At 42.5% G+C, this 20356-nt stretch overlaps 1 protein-coding gene and 1 long non-coding RNA gene across 3 annotated transcripts in view; one reads left to right on the top strand and one right to left on the bottom strand.

Annotated features, from left to right (window-relative positions):
- The window catches only part of LOC148150487 (uncharacterized), a 70199-nt gene that overhangs the window by 1066 nt on the left and 48777 nt on the right, over positions 1–20356 (top strand). The gene's annotated exons all lie outside the window — the stretch shown is intronic.
- twsg1a (twisted gastrulation BMP signaling modulator 1a) overlaps positions 7643–20356 on the bottom strand; it is a 40092-nt gene continuing 27378 nt past the window's right edge. For both annotated transcript variants that reach the window (XM_087986697.1, XM_087986698.1), the window contains exons 4-5: positions 17104–17370; positions 7643–8178 (exon numbers count right to left, since the gene is read on the bottom strand). In XM_087986697.1, coding sequence (XP_087842823.1) covers positions 7997–8178; positions 17104–17370 — 449 coding nt within the window. In that variant the 3' untranslated portion in view covers positions 7643–7996. The remainder of the gene's footprint in view (positions 8179–17103; positions 17371–20356) is intronic.

Below are 20356 nucleotides of genomic sequence, written 5' to 3'. Positions count from 1 at the left end.
CTTAAAAATGGCACCTAGTCTTGAAATTCCCAACCCTAGGGAAAAGACCCTGCCATTCACTTTATCTATACCTCGTGATTTTATTAACCTCTATAAGGGTCACCCTTCAACCTCCTACACTCCAGTGCAAAAAGACCCAGCCTATCCTCATTAACCAAACCCTCCATTCCTGGCAACATTCTGGTAAATCATTTTGGAACCCTCTCCAGTTTAAAAATGTCATTTCTACAACAGGACGAGTGGAACTGGACACAATACTCCAGAAGAGGTGTCACCAATGTCCTGTACAAACTCAACATGCTGTCCCAACTCAAAAGTCTGAGCAATGAAAGCAAGCGTGCTAAACGCCTTCTTAGCCATTCTGTCTACATGTGATGCAAACTTCAAAGAAACATGAACCCAAGTTATTGCCTATCCTGATTAACAGTCAACAATAGTTGAGCACTAACACAGCACTTCATGTAACAAACAAAGAAGCTTAGGCAGCATCTGTGGAGAGAACATAAGAAGAAGTCATACCAGACTTGGAACAGTAACTCTATTTGTCTCTTCATAAGATGCTGCCAAAGCTACTGATTTTCTCCAGCAATTTGTTTTTGTTTCAGGTTTCCAGTATCCATAGTATTTTGCTTTTATAGCACTTTGTGCAATGGGACATGCTATCGTAAGTTATTTGTTCAAATTACACCAAAACAAGCTGTGAAATTGAATTGAATAAATCTGGTAAATCATTGGGTGGTGCCAGAAACACTAATTATAGCCATGGAGATTGTCATTTTGTCATCATTTTGCAAATGCATGGAGTACAGTAAATACGGTTGGGGAGTTATGTACAGATTACAGTGCGAAATTATAAATTTGCGGCTGTGACAGAGACCTGGCTCAATGAAGGGCAAGACTGGATGTTAAATATTCCTGGGTATAAGTTGTTCAGGAAAGTTAGAAACAGAGGAAAAGGAGAAAGGATAGTGGTGTTTTATAGGCAGGGCAGTGCAGGTGTTCGAGGAGGAGGATATCTCAAGGAGTAAAAGGACAGAGTCAATTTGGCTAGACCTATTGAATAAAATGATTGCAATTAAATTGTCCAGTGCAGACTATAGATCAACAATTAGGATGTAGAGGAACAAATCTACAAGGAAATTACAGAGAAATGCCAACATTACAGAGTAGTTACAATGGGAGATTTCAATTACCCAAATATAAACTGGGATACTAGTCATAGGCTAAGAGGCAGAAAGGGTCAAGGTTCATAGATTGTGTTCAGGAATTTTTTTACAGCAGTGTGTGCCCAGTCCAACGAGCATTGTTGGACCTGGCCTTCAGAAAGAAGGTGGACCAAGTGCATCAAGTATCAGTGTGGGAACATTCAGGAGACAGTGATCATTGTATTGTGAAAATCAGGGTGATAGTGGAAAATGGCATGCAATAATTCAGAGAAGGAAAAATCAATTCACAGAGAGCTGACTTTGTAATGGGGTTAGAACAGAGCTGGACTGGACTGATTGGAATAAAAGTTTGGTGGAAAGTGAGCAGATAGTTTGGGTACAGTCGCAGTCTCCAATGCAAAAGGAAAGACAAACAAATCCAGACTTCTCCGAACGACAAAAGAGGTAGAACCTAAAATTATATAGAAACAGCATGACAAGTGGCATTGCACAGAAGAGGCCCTTTGGCCCACTGATAGGGTATGAGTTAGAGTCTGCACCATCTTGGTTACACATATCCCACTTGCTAGCACTTGGCCAATAGTTATGACATTTAAAATGCTCGTCCATGTATTTTTAAAGGTTGTGAGACTTCCAGCTTCTTCTACCCACCCAGGCAGTGCATTCTGCATTCCCACCATACTCTGGGTGAAAAGTGGGAGTGGCTGTAGAGATTGTGGAAGCATTGGTCAAACTGTTTCGGACCCTCTGGAATCTCGGGGGGGGGGGGGGGGGGGGGGGGTGCCAGTGCATTGAAAAACCACCAATGTTACACCACTGTTTAAGAGAGAAAGTAGGAAAACTGCAGGTTAGTTAGCCTATCATCTGCAGATGTAAAAGTGCGAGAGTCTAATAATAAGGAACAAATAGCATGTCATTTAGAAAAGCTTAACGCAATCAAGCAGAGATATAACAGAAAACAACAGAAATCAATATAGCTATCAATATCAATATAGTTATGTGAAAGGGAAATTTGACAAATTTGATAGAGTTGTTTTGGGATAGACCAAGCTGTGTTGATAAAGGGGAACCAGTAGATGCACTACATTTGGATTTCCAAAAGGCATTCAGTTATGTGCCACATAAATGATCATTGATTGAGGAGCAAGGTAGGAGCTTACAGTATTGGGGGGTTAATGAACTAGAATGGATTGAGGTTTGGTTAACACATGGTAGATAGAAATTTGGGAATAATGGGTTGTTTTCATATTGGAAATGCCTAACTAGTAGAGTACCATAAGGATCGGTCATTGGCTCTCAGTGCTTTACTATTTATATTAATGATTTAGAGGAATAGGCAGAATGTAACGTATCCAAATTTGCTGATGATATAAAAAGATGTGAGTGCATGTTGTGATGAGGACATAAGGGGGATACAGGCAAGTTGAATAGGTGTTAAAAACATGACAGATGGAGCTTAATGTTTCCAGTCTTTGTTACTAACACCAAATTCCCTCACTGCAGTCTAGTCATCTGCCAAGTTAACAAATGCTATGACAGCCAGTTTTATACTTCAGTCATCTTTCAGGAGGATCCATTTCTGTTTGTCGATTGCCACATGCGGTCTGCTGTATGTGGGCATCATGGCCTCTTTCACTTGGGGGATCCCATGCTATTTTTATTAATTCACAGGATGAGGGTGTCACTGGTTACGCCAGCATTTACTACCCATTCTGAAATGCCCAGAGGGGTATATAAACATAAAGAATTATTTCTGAGCTGAATACTGAAGCTGACTCACAATGTGAGTATGTCCCAAAACATTAATTTATTAGCTAAAGAAATGGTGGGGGTTGTGTTGATGTAAATACCAAACATAGGATTAAACTTGCTATTGGCAGACAGTGCAGAGTGGTGACTATTCAACTGCAAGAAATATCACAAATGAACACAGTCCTTGCCCTCACCCAAAGTTTAACAATGCATTTTCCAGTACAACTCTGGATTGTTCATGCTGAGTAGGAACAGTATTTGTGTGAGATTCAAATGTTTAATCCATGGAGTGCAAATTACAACCATGCAGTGAATGAACATCTTGCGAAAGGCAGACGTGAGGCTTGGTTCTCTGAACAGTCCTTGTAAATATTTTGCTCATCAGCCTGTTCAGAGATGCTATCATGCACCAGTGGAGCAGGTGGGATTCGGATCCAGGCCTCTTGACCCAGAGGTAGAGACACTACCACTGCACCCCATGAACAAAACAGTGTCAATAATTAGTTTGACAGTGTCATGTTTAATGTTAAAACAACAAGAGCCAAGGTGACTATCAAGATAACTTGATGACTCAGAATACTATGTAAAGAGCTAAAACAAACAGGGTGAATATTATTTGGAACAAACTAAAGTCATCACTCTCCCCTTCTGGTAGGGGTCACTGAGGGACTTAAGAATAAACTTACAGATCATAGTTTACAACTAGTTATTTTCCAGTTAGATGCTTTAATAGATCTACTATGACTGTGACATCATTTGAATGCCCTTTAAAATCTGCATCAAAATATTGCAAGAGTAGATTATGCTTAACTATACGATCACAGTGACAATGGAGGTCATCCCCCCCCCCCAAAAAAGAAAGAAATGAAATTATTTAGAAAATATACTAATTACCTTAGAAATTCCTACATCAGCAATGGCAAAATCACAAATCAATCATCAAACTTTAAGGAACTTATTTTTAAAACCAAAATAATTGCAAGCAGAGAAGGACGGCAACAGTCGTAGCAAATGGAGTCTGCAATAGGAAGGATGAATCCAAACCTTAGCACAGCTTCCAGAAGGACAGGCCTGGATCACTGCAGTGTTTCTTTACTCTGAACAAACAAAAGACCGTGATCAGAACAAAAATACTCAAGTTTGGGAGGGTGGTAGAAAGCAGGAGGAACTGGTTAGACCAGTATTCCTGAGAACTGAAAAACAGAGCCAGACAGAGCAGAAATGGTTACACCAGGTTGCTGCGAGAATTCCAACTTGGCCTGTCCTACAGTTCAACCTGGGAGGGCATAGAAGGCATCCAGTCTTGACAGTTATGAAACAATAGTAGAATCATAGAGGTGATTGAAGGAGCGTCGCTCCAAAAGCTAGTGTGCTTCCAATTAAACCTGTTGGACTATAACCTGGTGTTGTGTGATTTTTAACTTTGTACACCCCGGTCCAACACCGGCATCTCCAAATCAATCCTGGCAATATCCTTGTAAATCTTTTCTGAATCCTTTCAAGTTTACTATAGCAGGGAGACCAGAACTGAATACAGTATTCTAATAGTGGCCTAAGCAATGTCCTATACAGCCGCAACATGAGCTCCCAACTCCTAAACTCCATGCAGGTAAAGGCAAACTTACCGAATGCCTTCTTCACTATCCTACCTTTCTGCTACTCCACTTTCAAGGAAATATGAACCTGCACTCCAAGGTCTCTTTGTTCATTAACACTCGCCAGGACCTTACCATTAAGTGTATAAGTACTGCCCTGGTTTGCCTTTCCAAAATACAGCACCTCCCATTTATCTATATTGAACTCCATCTGCCACTCCTCAGCCCATTTGATCAAGATCCCGTTGTACTCTGAGATAACCTTTTTCGCTATCCATTACACTTCCAATTTTGGTGTCACCTGCAAACCACACCTTCTGTTATCATCCAAATCATTTATATAAATTATAAGTAGTAGTGGACTCAGTACCAACCATTGCTGCACACTGCTAGTCACAGGCCTCCAGTCTGAAAAGCAATCCTTCACCACCATCTGTCTACCCTTGAGCCAGTTCAAAATACAGAGCAACCTCAATTATCCGAACAAGATCTCAAGGTCCCAATGGTTGGGTAAACTGTTTTCTGAACATTCGATTATCCGAACAAAATACTCCCCACCTGTGTTATTTGGATAATCGAAGTTGTTCAGTAGTTAGTTCTCCCTGAATCCCATGTGATCTAACCTTGCTAACCAGTCTACCATGAGGTAGTTTAGTATACTATGTTTTCTTTATCAACTTGCCGGTGCAATCCTCAAAACCAAAACTATAAAACAGCCTTCAATTTTGCAGCAAGGAGTGTACCCCCTCTTTCTCTGACCGAAAACAAAAAATGCTGGATCAGCGTGTCAGGAAGCATCTGTGGAGTGAGGGCAAGAGTCTCCATGACTTTTCATCAGAGCCCACTTTCTCTCTTGGGCCTCGTCACTTCCTTTTCACTTAGTCTGAGGCCGCAAGTACAATGTCTGCTAAGCAAGAGGAGGGAAATAAATTGTCAATTGAGGGTGTCAAGGAACAAGGAGAAAAGGAACACAGGAAATACAAGTGGGAGTATTGATTGTGTATATATTAGAATGATGTTTAGAGATATGGGGAAAAGGCAGGAGATAGCTTGAGATAATACAGCCAGTGCAGGCGTGATGGGCCAAATGGCCTCCTGATGCACTATTCATTCTGTGAACCTGTTGAGCCTGCTCTGCCATTTCTTATGATCCTGGCTGATCTTGAGTTTCAAGTCCACTTTACTGACCACTCCCCACATCCCTTGACTCCATGAGACCAAAAAGCTGTACATCTCAGTCTTAAATATATCTAACAATGGAGCTTCCACAATCATCTGGAGTAGACATTTCCATTGACTCAACCCTTTACATGAGGTCATTTCTTTTCACCTTGATCTTAATATAAATATCACGCTCTCCTGAAACTGTAAATTGAGTTTGTGAACTTGTCAGTTGTGATATAATTAAATGATGGAGTAGGTTCAATGGGATGAATGGCCTTCCTGATTTCCTTGTCAAAAAAACTCTTAACTCTTCCGCCTAGGAACCCTCCAACCACAAGGGATGAACTCAGATTTCTCCAGTTTCCTCATTTCCCCGCCCCCCCACTTTGTCTCAGTCCCAACCCTCGAACTCAGCACCACCTTCCTAACTTGCAATCTTCTTCCTGACCTCTCCGCCCCCACCCCCACTCCGGCCTATCACCCTCACCTTAACCTCCTTCCACCTATCGCATTTCCAATGCCCCTCCCCCAAGTCCCTCCTCCCTACCTTTTATCTTAGCCTGCTTGGCACACTTTCCTCATTCCTGAAGAAGGGCTCATGCCCGAAACTTCGATTCTCCTGCTCCTCGGATGCTGCCTGACCTGCTGCGCTTTTCCAGCAACACATTTTCAGCTCTGATCTCCAGCATCTGCAGTCCTCACTTTCTCCTAGAACTCTTAACTGGAGTCTCACACAGCAATCCAGGTTACCTAGACCAACAGAATATACTGCATAATAATGCTGTTTCTACTCCAAAATCCTTTAACTAGATCTGGAATCAAGAAGACAGAAGGTGGGGTAGACTGGGGGCACACCACAATGCTGGGTCCCTTACTGTTTGCAATACATACAAACAATGTAGAAGAAAATTGAGAGGTGGGGGAGAATGGGATGATGCGTAGGTTTATGGGTGACATGAAAATTGGCCAGGGAGTTGAGACAGGAAGGAGCTCTGAGGTAACAAGAGGATGTAGATAGATTGGTCAAATGGACAGATGGAATTTAACTCTCGTGTGAGGTGCTGCTCTTTGAACGAAATAACAAGATAAGGGAGTACTCAATGAATGGCAGGCCACTGGGAAACTCAGAGGAGAAGAGGGATCTTGGGGTGTTTGTTCACGGATCCTTGAAGTTGGCGGGATTGATTAATGCATTGGTTAAGAAAGCGTACGCTCACTTACCTTTTATGAGTGGTGGCCTAGATGATAAGAGCAGGGAGGTTATGTTGGAGCTGTACAGAACTCTGGTTAGTCTCCACCTGGAGTACTGTGTGCAGTTCTGGTCACCGCACTGTAGCAAGGATAAGATTACCCTGGAGAACAGATTCATGGGAGGTTGCCTGGGATATAGCATCTCAGCTGTGAAAAGAGACTGGATAAGCTTGTGTTGTTTTCTTTAGAAACAAAGAAGATGGAGAGGAGATGTCATTGAGGGGTATAAGATTATGAAGGGCATGGAAATGGTGAGTGGAAAACAGCTGCTCCCCTTATTTGAAGAAGCATTAACAAGGGGACATAATTTTAAGGTGAAAAGCGGCAGGTTTAGGAGGGATTTGACAAAAATGTTTTTCACCCAGAGGATGGTGGGAATCCACAATGCACTGCTGGGGCTGCTAGTGACGGTTAGAAACCCCACAAACCTTTAAAAATATACTTGGATGAGCATTTGAAATGTCATAACATTCAAGGCTGTTGACAAAGTGCTGGAATGTGGGATTAATATCGATTGAGAGTATCAATCATCGGTACAGACTCAATGGACTCAATGGACTCTTCTGTGCTGTCTGATTTTGCAATTCTGAAAGTAATGAGAATGTGTTTTTTAAAAAAAATAAAAATTTACCTCAAAATATCTGTACCCCAAACATGTTACGCATTAAAGTGCAAAAGTTAAAAAATAAAGCACCCCCACTACAAATACCAAAATCACAATGTGAGAACAGTTTATTAACACAATAATATTGGTATCGCAGGTGTGATGCATAAGGAGCATACATCAATTGAAAGACAGAAAAGGAATGACTGGCTTATTTTGAATATCTACATATGTCAGTACAATGTTTAAATTACAAACATCAGCAGTAAAATTAAACAGTTTAAAAAAAACTGCAGTTTTAAATTTCATGACCATCCAATTTATGTCTACATTCTTAAGCATGAAGTGCAGAAATATAAAAATATAAACAGGAACTCAAATACAACCTCGCTTCACAAGAAGGTAATTGTCTTAACTCTATGGATGACAACATATTTTTCTTCACATCTTTACAGTTCTGGTCTTCAGAAGGTGCAATTCATGCATTTGACGACTTTGTTGCCATAATCAATGCAGTCTGGACCTATACATTCGCAGCAAGCATTGTGAAACCATCTGTATTTCGAAGCACCCATGGACTCGCATGAATTCTTACACTGATGGATAGACATGCAGTCATCAAAGTAGACCACTGTGCAATGAGGTTCTGTAATTAATTTTTAAAAATATTTTAGAAACACTTGATCAATTTACATAATGCCTTTAACACAGCAAACTGCCCCAGGGCACTTAATGAAGAGTGTTAAACAAAATCTGACAGCAAATCACAAAAGGAGTTAACAGGTCAATGGTCATAAGTGTGCGCAAATTGGCAAGAAGCACCTTACAGGAGAGATTTAGGGATGGGGGAGAAGATGTTAGAATTAGAGGAAATGGTGCTGGAATTGAAGGAGGGAAGAGATGTTGCAGAGTTGGATACTTGGTAGTGTGGATGAGCAGAGGGATCTTGGTGTCCATGTACACAGATCTCTGAAAGTTGCCACCCAGGTAAATAGTGCGGTGAGGAAGGCATATGGCGTACTGGCTTTTATTGGTAGAGGAATTGAGTTCCGGAGTCCTGAGGTCATGATGCAGTTGTATAAGACTCTGGTGCGGCCACATCTGAAGTATTGTGTGCAGTTTTGGTCGCCATACTATAGGAAGGATGTGGAGGCACTGGAATGGGTGCAGAGGAGGTTTACCAGGATGTTGCCTGGTATGGAAGGAAGATCGTATGAGGAAAGACTGAGACACTTGGGGCTGTTTTCATTAGAGAAAAGAAGGTTTAGGGGTGACTTGATTGAGGTGTACAAGATGATTAGGGGGTTAGATAGGGTTGACAGTGTGAACCTTTTCCCGCGTATGGAGTCGGGTATTACAAGGGGGCATAGCTTTAAATTAAGGGGGGGTAGATATAGGACTGAAGTTAGGGGTAGGTTCTTCACTCAGCGAGTCGTAAGTTCATGGAATGCCCTGCCAGTAGCAGTGGTGGACTCTCCCTCTTTATGGGCATTTAAGCGGGCATTGGATAGGTATATGGAGGATAGTGGGTTAGTATAGGTTAGGTGGACTTGGATCGGCGCAACATCGAGGGCCTGTACTGCGCTGTATTCTTCTATGTTCTATGTTCTAAGTTGCAAGATTGGAGGATTTTACAGAGGTAGGAAGGGAGTTGAGAACAATGGCAGTGCTTTTCAAACTGCGGTGTTTCCTACCAGGTGCCAGTAAGGGTCAAGGAGCAAAGGATAATGGGCAAACAAAGCATGGCCCAAGTTGGAATACAGGCATCAGAGTTTTGGATGAGCTCCATTTAAAGGAGGGCACAAGGTGTTAATCAGGTTGGAGGGATTTTGCATGGTCAAGACAAGAATGAAAATGGGGGAAGAGTGCGGGTAAGTGGTATTGAAATGCCCATCAGCCATGATTGAATTGCGGAGTTGACTCGATGGGCTGAATGGCCTTACTTCCACTCCTATTTCTTATGGCCTTATGGGGTTGGTGGGGGTTTCAGTGGTAGATGAGTTGAGGTAGGTAGAGATGGACAATGCTACAGAGGTGGCAGTAGGTGGAAAATAATGTGTGGTTGGTACTTCGCTACAGGTTAAAATATAACACTAAGGTTGTGAACAACCTTCTTCAGCCTCAGATAGGTGACAGGAAAGACATAATATCGATAGCAAGATTGTGGCTGATATCAAAAGTAATAACTTCGATCTTTGCAATATTTATTTGAAGGAAATTTCTGGTCATTATAGATATTGAGCAAACGATATAATAGACCAGAAGGAGTGAATGCACTGAATGGATGATGAAGACATCAATCTAGGCTCCAATGTACACCTGATATTGTGTTTTCAGGTAATGTCATTAAGATGCAGTAAGTAGGTACCTTTTATTGACAAACAAAAAAATGCTGCCACTAACAATGGGAAAAAGTAGCCACTCGGTGAATTGTTCCATTGGCCTGCATAGGCAGGACTAGAATGGCCTCCTTCTCTGTTCTTATATGAGTCGACACAAATTTATGTTATACATTATTCATAAAAATCTGGAAGAGTACATTCTAAAACATTTGAAATTATTCATTATTGGCCTGGGGCAGCACGGTAGCTCAGTGATTAGCACTACTGCCTCACTGCTTCAGGGACCTGGGTTCGATTCCACCCTCAGGCAACTCTCTGTGTGGAGTTTGCACATTCTACCCATGCCTGTGTGAGATTCTTCCAGGTGCTCTGGTTTCCTCCCACCGTCCAAAGATGTGTGGATTGGCAATGGGAAATTGCCTACAGTGTCAAGCTAAAGGAAATGTGGGGTTATAGGGATAAGGGTGGGGGCTGGTGCTGGGAGGGATACTCTATAGAGGGTTGATATAGATTTCTTGGGCTGAATGGCCTCTTTCCGCACTGTACGGGAAATGCAATAAAATTCAACTTTTCTCCCTTGAGCACGTTGCACTCTGAGACACAGTTGCAATCCACTGGTTTTTACTATTACACGTTCAACATCAAACATATAGCCAGAGGATTTCTACAAAACAACCAGTCACTCAGTGGGCTATGGCTGAAGGGTCTTTAAGCTCTGGCCTTTTCCCATTGCAGCTGCCTTGGGCTTTACAGTGTTCTGAGCTTGGAATTTATGATTTGAGCATAACACAAGGACCACATCAAGTACATCAGAACCTTATACAAACTGAAACAGAGTCATAAGAATTGGATTCTAATATTCATCAGATCAGAGTAAGGAAAGGCTGGGTATTTTACTTTAAAGATAAATAAATAGATTACTATTGGAAGTTTTATTACTGGAAATAAAGCAGGTAAGTAAGTATGAAGAATACTCCAAAACACAGACCCTCAAATCAGGCACATATTCCTGCTTCTCATCACCAAATACATCCTGCAGAAAAGAACTACCGACAGCGTCCACTCTCTCTGTATCAAATATGGATCTAAAGCACTACCAGGATTTAAGATAATTTAAAAGTAAATTTCAAAATATTGACCAAGTAACTACAGGTGAAAGCTTGGTTTGTGAGACACTATTTCACATTTTTAGAAGTATAAGGTAGCAGGGAAATATAAACTAAACGGCAAAATTCTAGTCCACAGACTGTATACTGAGCAGCTTTATCCTAAAATAGTTAAACTGTAGACACATAGTTTGAGATAAATGCTAATTGATATTATAAAAGTGCCTACAAGAAGATTAAATTTCAAAATCAATTCAGTATATGAAGAACTTTAAGACATTTGATGTTAATAAAGTCTTACATAATGTAAAATATGTTTCTCTTCTTCCACTAAATGTGTACAGTTATACAGGTTCAAAAGCAAACTTATTTTGATGGTTTTGTGTTTTCCTCATACAGTGAGTGCCATGAATACAGTCAGTTAATTGCTGCAATGCATGACTCTACCTCCCTGTTGTGCAGAGATATACATTTTCCATTACAAAACTCTTACTGCAGCATTAGCTTCCTTCCAAATAAAACTTAACATATTAAACCAAACAATTCTGGAGCCATACACTGTAATTAAGCAGCAGGTAATTATCCTCTGGAGGACAGGCTGTTACAGATAACAGCACTGCAACAACCATGGTTTCAATTACTCATGTCAAAACTGGATATCCAACTTAAACAACCTGTCCATGGAATCTTTTCTGTTTACTGAAGTTGGGAGGACAGAGGTCATGCTCTGAAGTTGTGGAAGTCAATGCAGAGTTTCGGAAACTGCACAGCGCCTAAGCAGAAAATGGTTTGCTGCTCCTTCACTTTGCATTGAGTTTTACTGGAACATTGTAGCAGCCCTAGGATGGAAATGCTAGCATGGGAGACTCAAATAGCAAGTAACTGTAAGGTCATTCCTATGGTCTGAGCGGAGGTGTTCTGCAATGCAGGGCCCATGTGTCTAGTCTCACCAATGTAAAGGAGACCACATTGTGAACAGCAAATACAGTAGATTCCCTTTATCACTGATGCATAGTGACAACTATGTTTATCATCTCCAGCAGCAAATCACCCACCTTCCAAACCCCAATCTCTACCATTGAGAAGGAAAGGGGTAGCAGCTGTGTGGGAACACTATCACCTGCTGGTTCCCTTCCAAACTACACCTCATCCTGACTTGGAATGATATCCCCATTCTTTTTGTGTCACTAGGTCAAATTTCTCAAATTCCCTTCCCGAGAGCATGGTGCCTACACACCAAGGATTGCAGTGTTTCAAGAATGTAGCTCACCACCATCTTCCCAAGGGCAGTTGGAAATGGGTAACACCCACCTGGCATTGCTGAAAACACAGAAGTTACCACTTAACACTCAGCAGTTAGAGCCTTCAGCTCCCTTCCTGTCCCTAACCCAGCAATAAGAGGTCAATTTAATTCCAATTATTGGCGTGTGGGAACCTCCTTGATTGCTCTTGAGAAGGTGTTGGTGAGCTGCCATCTTGAACTATTTCAATCTCTGCAGTGAAGATTCTCCCACATCATCGGGCAGGAAGTTATACAATCATTGACATTTACAGTGCAGAAAAGGGCTCTTCAGCCCATCAATCTGTGCTGGTCAAAAACAACCACTCATCCCATATCCCAGCACCTGGCCCATAATCTTATATGCCTTGGCCTCTCAAGTGCACACTTAATACTTTTTTAAAGTTATGAAGCTTTCTGCCTCCACCATCCTTACAGATAGTGCAGCTTCCCAGCACCCACTTGGTGATAAGATTCTCCTCACATTTCCTTCTGGCCCTTTTTGGAAACTTGCTCACCGATTCCTTCACCAAGGGGAAATGGTCCTTCTGTCCACCTTGTCTATTCCCCTCATAATTTTACAAATCTCAATCATTTCCCCTCTCAATCCCCTCTGCTCTAACAAAGCCCAGCCTCTCCAATTCTGGGATTTTGACTCTATGACAATGGAACAACGGTGACAGATGTCAGATGGTGCATGACCTGGCAGGATACCGGGAAAATTCCCATTGGCCAGCTGAAGGAGGTTGTAGAGGTGAGGTGGAGCGGTGCTGGTGACTGTGTAGTTACTGCTGGAGACAATTGGATCTACCTTTGTCCTCCTCTTCTCCTATGCTGGTTTCCTCACCCAGTTTGAAAGGTGTCTGTAGCATTCGTGATGTAGCACCTCCAGGCATCATGTGGGGATGCTGCAGAGACAACATTGATGGAAGTGCTCTAGAATGTGTACATGATGGCAAGATAGGGCCCATGACTGGAAGGGTGGAGACAAATATGATTCTGTACACTTTTACATTACGACATAGTAGTTATGATGGGCCAAATGGCCTCCTATTCATTCAGGTAATTCAGATTTTCTCTGAGAGTTTAGTCTGTGCTCTGAGGCTGTGGTTGCTCCAAACTAATTTACAGAATGCAGTGTTGGTTCTGAACACCTATTAGCCACTTCATTGTCCATGTTACCATTGAACACTGTGATGTTCCCCAAAGGGGTGAACTTCTCTGTAAAACCTCCACATCCTTCCTGTAGTGTAGCCAGCAGAACTGTACACAATACTCCAAATGTGGACTAACTAAAGTTTTATAAAGCTGCAACATGACTTGCCAACCTTTAAACTCAATGCCCTGACCGATGAAGGCAAGCAGTGGATGGAGGGTTATGGGCATGAGAATGAGATTGAGAAACATATCAGCCATGATTGAACAGCAGAGCAGACTTAATGGACTTAATGGTCTAATTCTGCTCCTGTATCTCGTGGTCTTATGGTACATCTTCTTTCCCACATTATCCACCTGTGTTACCACTTTCAGAGAGCTATAGACTTGCACCCCAAGATCCTAATATATATCCATGTTCCTAATCGCCTTGCCATTTTCTGTACAGTTTCCTTTTGTATTTAATCTCCCAAAATGTATCACCTCACAGTTATTGGACAATACTTCATTTGCCATTCCTCCACCCCACTTTTCAACTGGTCTATGTCCTGTTGTTGCTTTTGACAATCTTCCTCACCTCTACAACTTCACAAATTTTCATGTTATCTGCAAACTTACTAATCTGACCACCTATTTTTTCATCCAAATCATTTATATGTATTGCAAACAACACAAGTCCCAGCAATGATATCTGCTGAACACCACTGATCACAGAGATAGAGTCAGAAAAACCAGCCTTCACAATTACCCTCTGTCTTCGATAACCAAGCCAATTTGTATCTAACTTCCCAACCCACTGTGATTCCCATGTGATGTAGTCATCTGGACCAGCCTACACTATGGAACCTTGTTGAATGCTTTAGTAAAGTCTGTGTAGACAACATCCATCAACAATTGCCCTCAACAATTATCTTTGTCACCTAGCCAAAAAAATCAATCAAATTTGAGAGACAAGACCTCCTCTGCCCAAAGGCGAAAGTGAGGACTGCAGATGCTGGAGATTAGAGTCGAGAGTGTGGTGCTGGAAAAGCACAGCAGGTCAGGCAGCATCCGAGGAGCAGGAGAGTCAACGTTTCAGGCAAAAGACTTTCCCAGCAGAAAGCCTTGCTGACTATCCCAAATAAGTCCATTGTTTTCAAAATGTGAGTAAATCCTGCCCCTAAGAATTTTCTCCAATAATTTCTCTACCACAAATGTAAGGCTGACTAGCCTATCATTTATCCCTGTTGCCTTTCATAAACAAAGGAACAACATTGGCTATTCGCCAGTCTTCTGTGATCTTGCCAATGGCTAAAGAGGATACAGAGATCTCTGTCAAGGCCCCAGCAATCTCCTCCCTTGCCTCCCTCAATATCCTGGGAAATATCCCATCAGGCGCTGAGGACTTACTGACCTTACTTTTTAAAAAATTTATTCTTCTAGAATGTCAATAAACCACTCCCTAATCTTACCACCATCCATGTCTTTCTCCTTAGTGAATACTGACACAAAGTACTCATTAAGGACCTCACCAACTTCCTCTGGTTCCATGCAAAATTCCCTCCTTTATCCTTGAGTGGACCTACCCTTTCACGAGCTATCCTCTTTATCCTAATGTATGTATAAAATGCCTTGGGATTCTCCTTAATCTTACTTCCCAATGACATTTGCCCTCCTGATCCACTGTTTAAGTGTTTTTCTACTTTCTTTATATTCCTCAGAGACATTGTCTGATTTTCAGCTTCCTAAATTTTCTATACCATTCCTTTACTTTTTTGACAAAACCTTCAATATCGCTTGTCATCCAGTGTTCCCAAATCTTGCCATCCTTATCTTCCATTCTCACAGTAACATGCTGGTCCTGAACATTGATCAACTGGCTAAAAAGATTGCCCATGTCAGATATGGATTTACTCTCAAACAGCTGCTCCCTATCTAATTTCTCCAGTTCCTGCCTCATACTGCTGTAATTAGCCTTCCCCCAATATAGCACTTTCACCTGAGGACCAGTCTTACTTTCATCCATAGCTATCTTAAAACTTTTGGAATTATGATCACTATTCCCAAAATGCTCCCCCACTGAAACACTGATCACCTGGCCAGGCTTATTCACCAATACAAGGTCTAGTACTGCCCCTGCCCTATTTGGACTATCTGCACATTGTCAAAAAATGTGGTGCTGGAAAAGCATGGCAGGTCAGGCAGCATCTGAAGAGCAGGAGAACTGACATTTTTGGGTATAAGCCCTTCATCAGGAATGGGCTTATGCCTGAAATGTCAACTCTTCTGCTCCTCGGATGCTGCCTGACCTGCTGTGCTTTTCCAGCACCATACCTTTCGATTCTGACTCTCCAACATCTGCAGTCCTCACTTTCTCCTCACTTTTTCAAGAAACCTTCCTGAATGCACCTAACAAATTCTGCCCTGTCTAAGCTCCTAGAGCTAAGGGAGTGCCAGTCAATATTGATGTTGAGGTACCAGTGTTGGACTGGGATGGGTAAGGTCAGAAATCACACAACATCAGGTTATAGTCCAACAAGTTTATCTGAAACATTCTTCACCTGACAAAGGAGCAGCGCTCCAAAAGCTTGTGCTTTCAAATAAAACTGTTGGACTATAACCTGGTGTTGTGTGACTTTGGTTCAGTCAATATTTGTGAAATTAAAGTCACCCACTACAACAACTCTATTGTTTTTACATCTTTCCATGATCTGCTTATCTATCTGTTCCTTTATCTCCCATTGGCTATTGGGAGGCCTATCATGTAACCCCATTATAGTGACTGCACCTTTCTTATTCCTGAGTTCTACCCATATGGCCCCTCTGGACGAGCCCTCCAAGGTGTCCTCTCTTAGTGTTGCTGTGTCATTCTCCTTAATCAGCAATGTAACTCTCCTTTCCCTTTTACATTCCTCTGAATCGCGCCTGCAACATCTAAACCTTGGAACGTAGAGGTGCCAGTCCTGTCCTTTACTCAACCAAGTTTCTGTCATGGCTACAACATCGTAGTCCCATGTACTAATCAAGGTTCATCTGCCTCACTTGTTATAATCCTTGCATTAAAAATAAATGCAATTCAGACCACCAGTCCTGCTTTGTGCTGACCTACTGCTCTGTTCCCAACTCCCCCACCACACGTTTATATGCCGAATGGCATTAGCAAATCTCTCTGCAAGCTTTTTTGTGCCCCTCCAGGGTGGCTGCAATCCATCCTTCTTGTACAGGTCCCTCCTGCCCTGGAACAGATCCCAGTGATCCAGATATCTGATCTCTCTCTCCCACTCCAGCTCTTTGGCCACACATTCAACAGTATTATCTTCCTATTTCTGGCCTAACTAGCATTAAAACCAATAAAAAATTTGCAAAACTGAATTGCTCCCAAATACTTAAAACACAATTTGACTCAGTGCTGGAAAAAACATTTAAAAATGCCACCATATTCTTGCAATACTTAAAGCTCTTCAGATTCCTTCCCCTGTGGATAGACCTGTAACCCAAGCTTCATTATACAATGTACGCTGCTTCTTCCCTATATAATGTGGTGGGACAAAATCTATAATTGCACCAGAACTCAGGTGGGCTTGAGGGAGAGTTTTGCTTGCTAGCTGCTCTGTGTTACTAGTATTCTGAAGCATTTAGTGGGCTCAACTTATTAAAAAGACTCATTTTTAAACTTAGCTCAATACAAATTAGAATCAAACGATGCTTACCTTTCTCATTCTCTAGTTGCACATGTGGACTTTCTTCGGGCAGTGACACATTCTGGAGTGGAGACATATCGAAGCTTTCCAAAAACGAGACCAGGTTTTCATGATAGGTGAGCTCCTCAGAGACAGGGAACGACACAATGTTCCAGTGGAGGTGAGTTTCACCTTCTGTTAGAGCACGGAACAGAGATGGGATAGGTTCGTGAAGCTCCTCCACTGTACTCTTTGAGGTGGGTGGTGTATCGCTGTAATTTCTGGGATTGCACATTCCTGGGTTTTAAAAAGAACATTAGTATCTGACTGCTTTCCTTTCAGATTTCACTGATAGAAAATTTCTCCAGTACAGGAAATCCCCAGGTTGCAAATGGATTCTGTTCTGGAGTCTGTTCTCAAGTCAATTCATACGCAAGTTAGAACACAATGCAGGACAATACCAAGATGCTGTCCGTAGATGCAGGAAGTGTTCCTCTGTCAGGTCATTAAAATTACACTTCCATATGCAATCACATTCAGAAGTATGAGCAGACATTCATTAATCGGGGATCCCTTGTATTGGCATTCATTGGCCAGTCTTCATTTCTGGGTCTATGCAACAAGTTTTACGCGATATGTTCTTGAATGAGGTTTATTTAATATATTAATTATGGCCTTATTCATAGTATCATAAAATGGGTGCAAGATAGCACCCTTTCTGCCTTCCCAACTCTTTCTAAGTTCTTCTCAGCTAATTCTACTCCACCATCCTTCCTGCATAATTCTAAAAATAATAGTTTAACTGACTTTGACAAGTGAAAGCCAGTACTTTACATCTTTTTATTTGATTCGATTTAATTCTACACCACAGAAGGAGAAGCAGGCCCTGTTAATAGTATGCGAACTATATTATTCAGGTTAAGCATACAAAAGTGGAGGGGATTGATCGATTTAGTGATGGACCACACATATAAAGAAAGGCTTAATATTGTGTAAATTAGTAGGTGAACACCAGATTGGTCATGTGTGACTTGGTAAGAGCATGATCCCTCCATCAGTTGAAAAATCTTTTTAAAAAGGGTTTAAAATATTCAATGCTGAAAATATTCAAGTCAGATAGCATTTGCTGATTATTTTTAGGATTTCTGCCTCTTTCTGATTTCAAAGATTTTTTGTTTTGGTTTAAACTTGGTTAATCCAGTTGATTAAGGAACTACTACAAGTCACATGATTTTAACAATTAACTATTGTATGGCTGGGTTTGTCAAATATACATTATCCTCACCAAAGAAATTTAACAAAATAAACTTCATTTAAAAAAATGGCTTGCAGCGGTCTTGCAGCACAGTGCTAACATTCCTCATTCTGATTCAGCAGCTTTGGGTTCAAATCTAATTTTTGGGTCTTATTGGTCATGGAAAGTACATTTGTAACGGAGTCAAATAGGCAGATTGTCAGCTTGTATATCTGCAGGCAAGTACAGGATGACTTCAGTAATGTTGCATTATGTTAATATATGCAGAATTACATAAATGATTGGCATTTGGTTCCCATTACCATTGACTGGGCTTTCAGAATTTTGTCAGACCATTCATTCCACTGAGCTTATGGGTCATCCAATGAGATCCACCTGACAAGGTACAATAATCCTTAATATCCTTGCCGCATAGAAATCCTGAGTTCAGATTAGGAATTTAGTAACCAAGTTGGCATCTCTTACTTTCTGTGGAAAGATGGCTTAGATGCCATTTTGATCACATTGTGCCCCCTCGCCCTAGACTGCCCTATCTAAATCCTCCTACAGAGTGGGCTTCTAGAAGGAAAGGCAAATCCTCTCTGTAGTGGCCACACCCTTTGTTCTATTGCTTAAACTATCTCCACTGTCTCATACTTCTCACATTGCCTCCTGCTTTACCTCCTTCCAGATAACCCTTGGCTGGATTGTAATCAGGGCCAGAATTTTTAGGCACTATTTTTTTGGACAGTCCCCCTATTCCAAATCTCCTGTCCCCTCACCTCATCCTAGATTCAACCCTCAACTCTGTACCGCCGTCTGTGCACTGTGGTCAATAATACCCTCCAGTATATCTCCTCCACTTCCCACACCTCCACCCTTGAACCCCACCCCTCCAACCACAACAAGGATAGAAACCCCCGGTTCTCACCTTCCACTCCACGAATCTCCAGATACATCTCATCATCCTCCGCCATTTCTGGCAGCTACAGTCGGACCCCACCAACAGAGATATAATTCTTCCCCACACCAATCTGCATTTCACACAGACCATTCTCTCCTTGACTCCATCATTAGGTCCACGCACCCCCAGCAACCCACCCTCTACACTTGGCACCTTCCGCTGCTGCCACACGAGGTGTAAAGCCTACACCCACACCTTCCCCCTCACCTCCATCCAAGGCCCCAAAGGATCCTTCCACATCTGGTAGAGATTTTCCTGCACATCCACCCACCTCATCTGCTGTGCCTGTTGCTCTCGACGTGGTCTCCTCTATATCGAGGACACAGGATGCCAACTCGCAGAGCGTTTCAGGGAACAACTCTAGGACACACGCACCAAACAACTCCACCACCCTGTGGACGACCATTTCAACTCTCCCTCCCACTCCCCCAAGGACATACAAATCCTGGGCCTCCACCACCTGCCAACTGGAGGAAGAACGTCTTGGGACCCTTCAACCACACGGCATCAACATCGATTTCACTAGTTTCCAAATCTCCTGTCCCCTCACCTCATCCTAGATCCAACCCTCAACTCTGCACCGCCGTCTTGAACTGTCCTACCTGTCCATCTGCCTTCCCACCTATCCACCACTCCACCCTCCCCACTGACCTATCACGATCATCCCTCACCTACACCTACCAGAAGATTCCAGAAGATTCCCCTGGCCTCGGAAACGCCATTAGCCATGCGGCTGATGCAGCTACCACCCCCACGCTGATTGATGATGTCACTTCTGCCCCCATCATGGCCACTCCCACAGCCACTTCCGGCCCTCACATCATCGCCGATGACACACGCTCAGTGACTTCCGCCACCCCTACTGCCGTGTCTGCCACCACTTCCGACCCCACCAGCGCCACTCACCTGCATTCTGCTGACATGCCCCCCACAGACCCCACTGTCACTATCCCCATCCCCCAGAACCCCGAGGGGAACACTACCCCTGCTCATGACTCTACCCCCATTCCCCCCACCATCACACCCACTCCAGGTACTGGCTCCGACCCCACTCCCAGCTCTACACCCACACCAGCTCCCAGCTC

The sequence above is a fragment of the Chiloscyllium plagiosum genome, unplaced genomic scaffold (assembly GCF_037043375.1).
Source record: "Chiloscyllium plagiosum isolate Xiang-an unplaced genomic scaffold, Cpla_swu_hap1 HiC_scaffold_4, whole genome shotgun sequence".
NCBI classification, from domain to species: Eukaryota; Metazoa; Chordata; class Chondrichthyes; order Orectolobiformes; family Hemiscylliidae; genus Chiloscyllium; species Chiloscyllium plagiosum.
The sequence above is the reverse complement of the archived record's forward strand: the minus strand, read 5'-3'. Positions and strand labels throughout refer to the sequence as shown.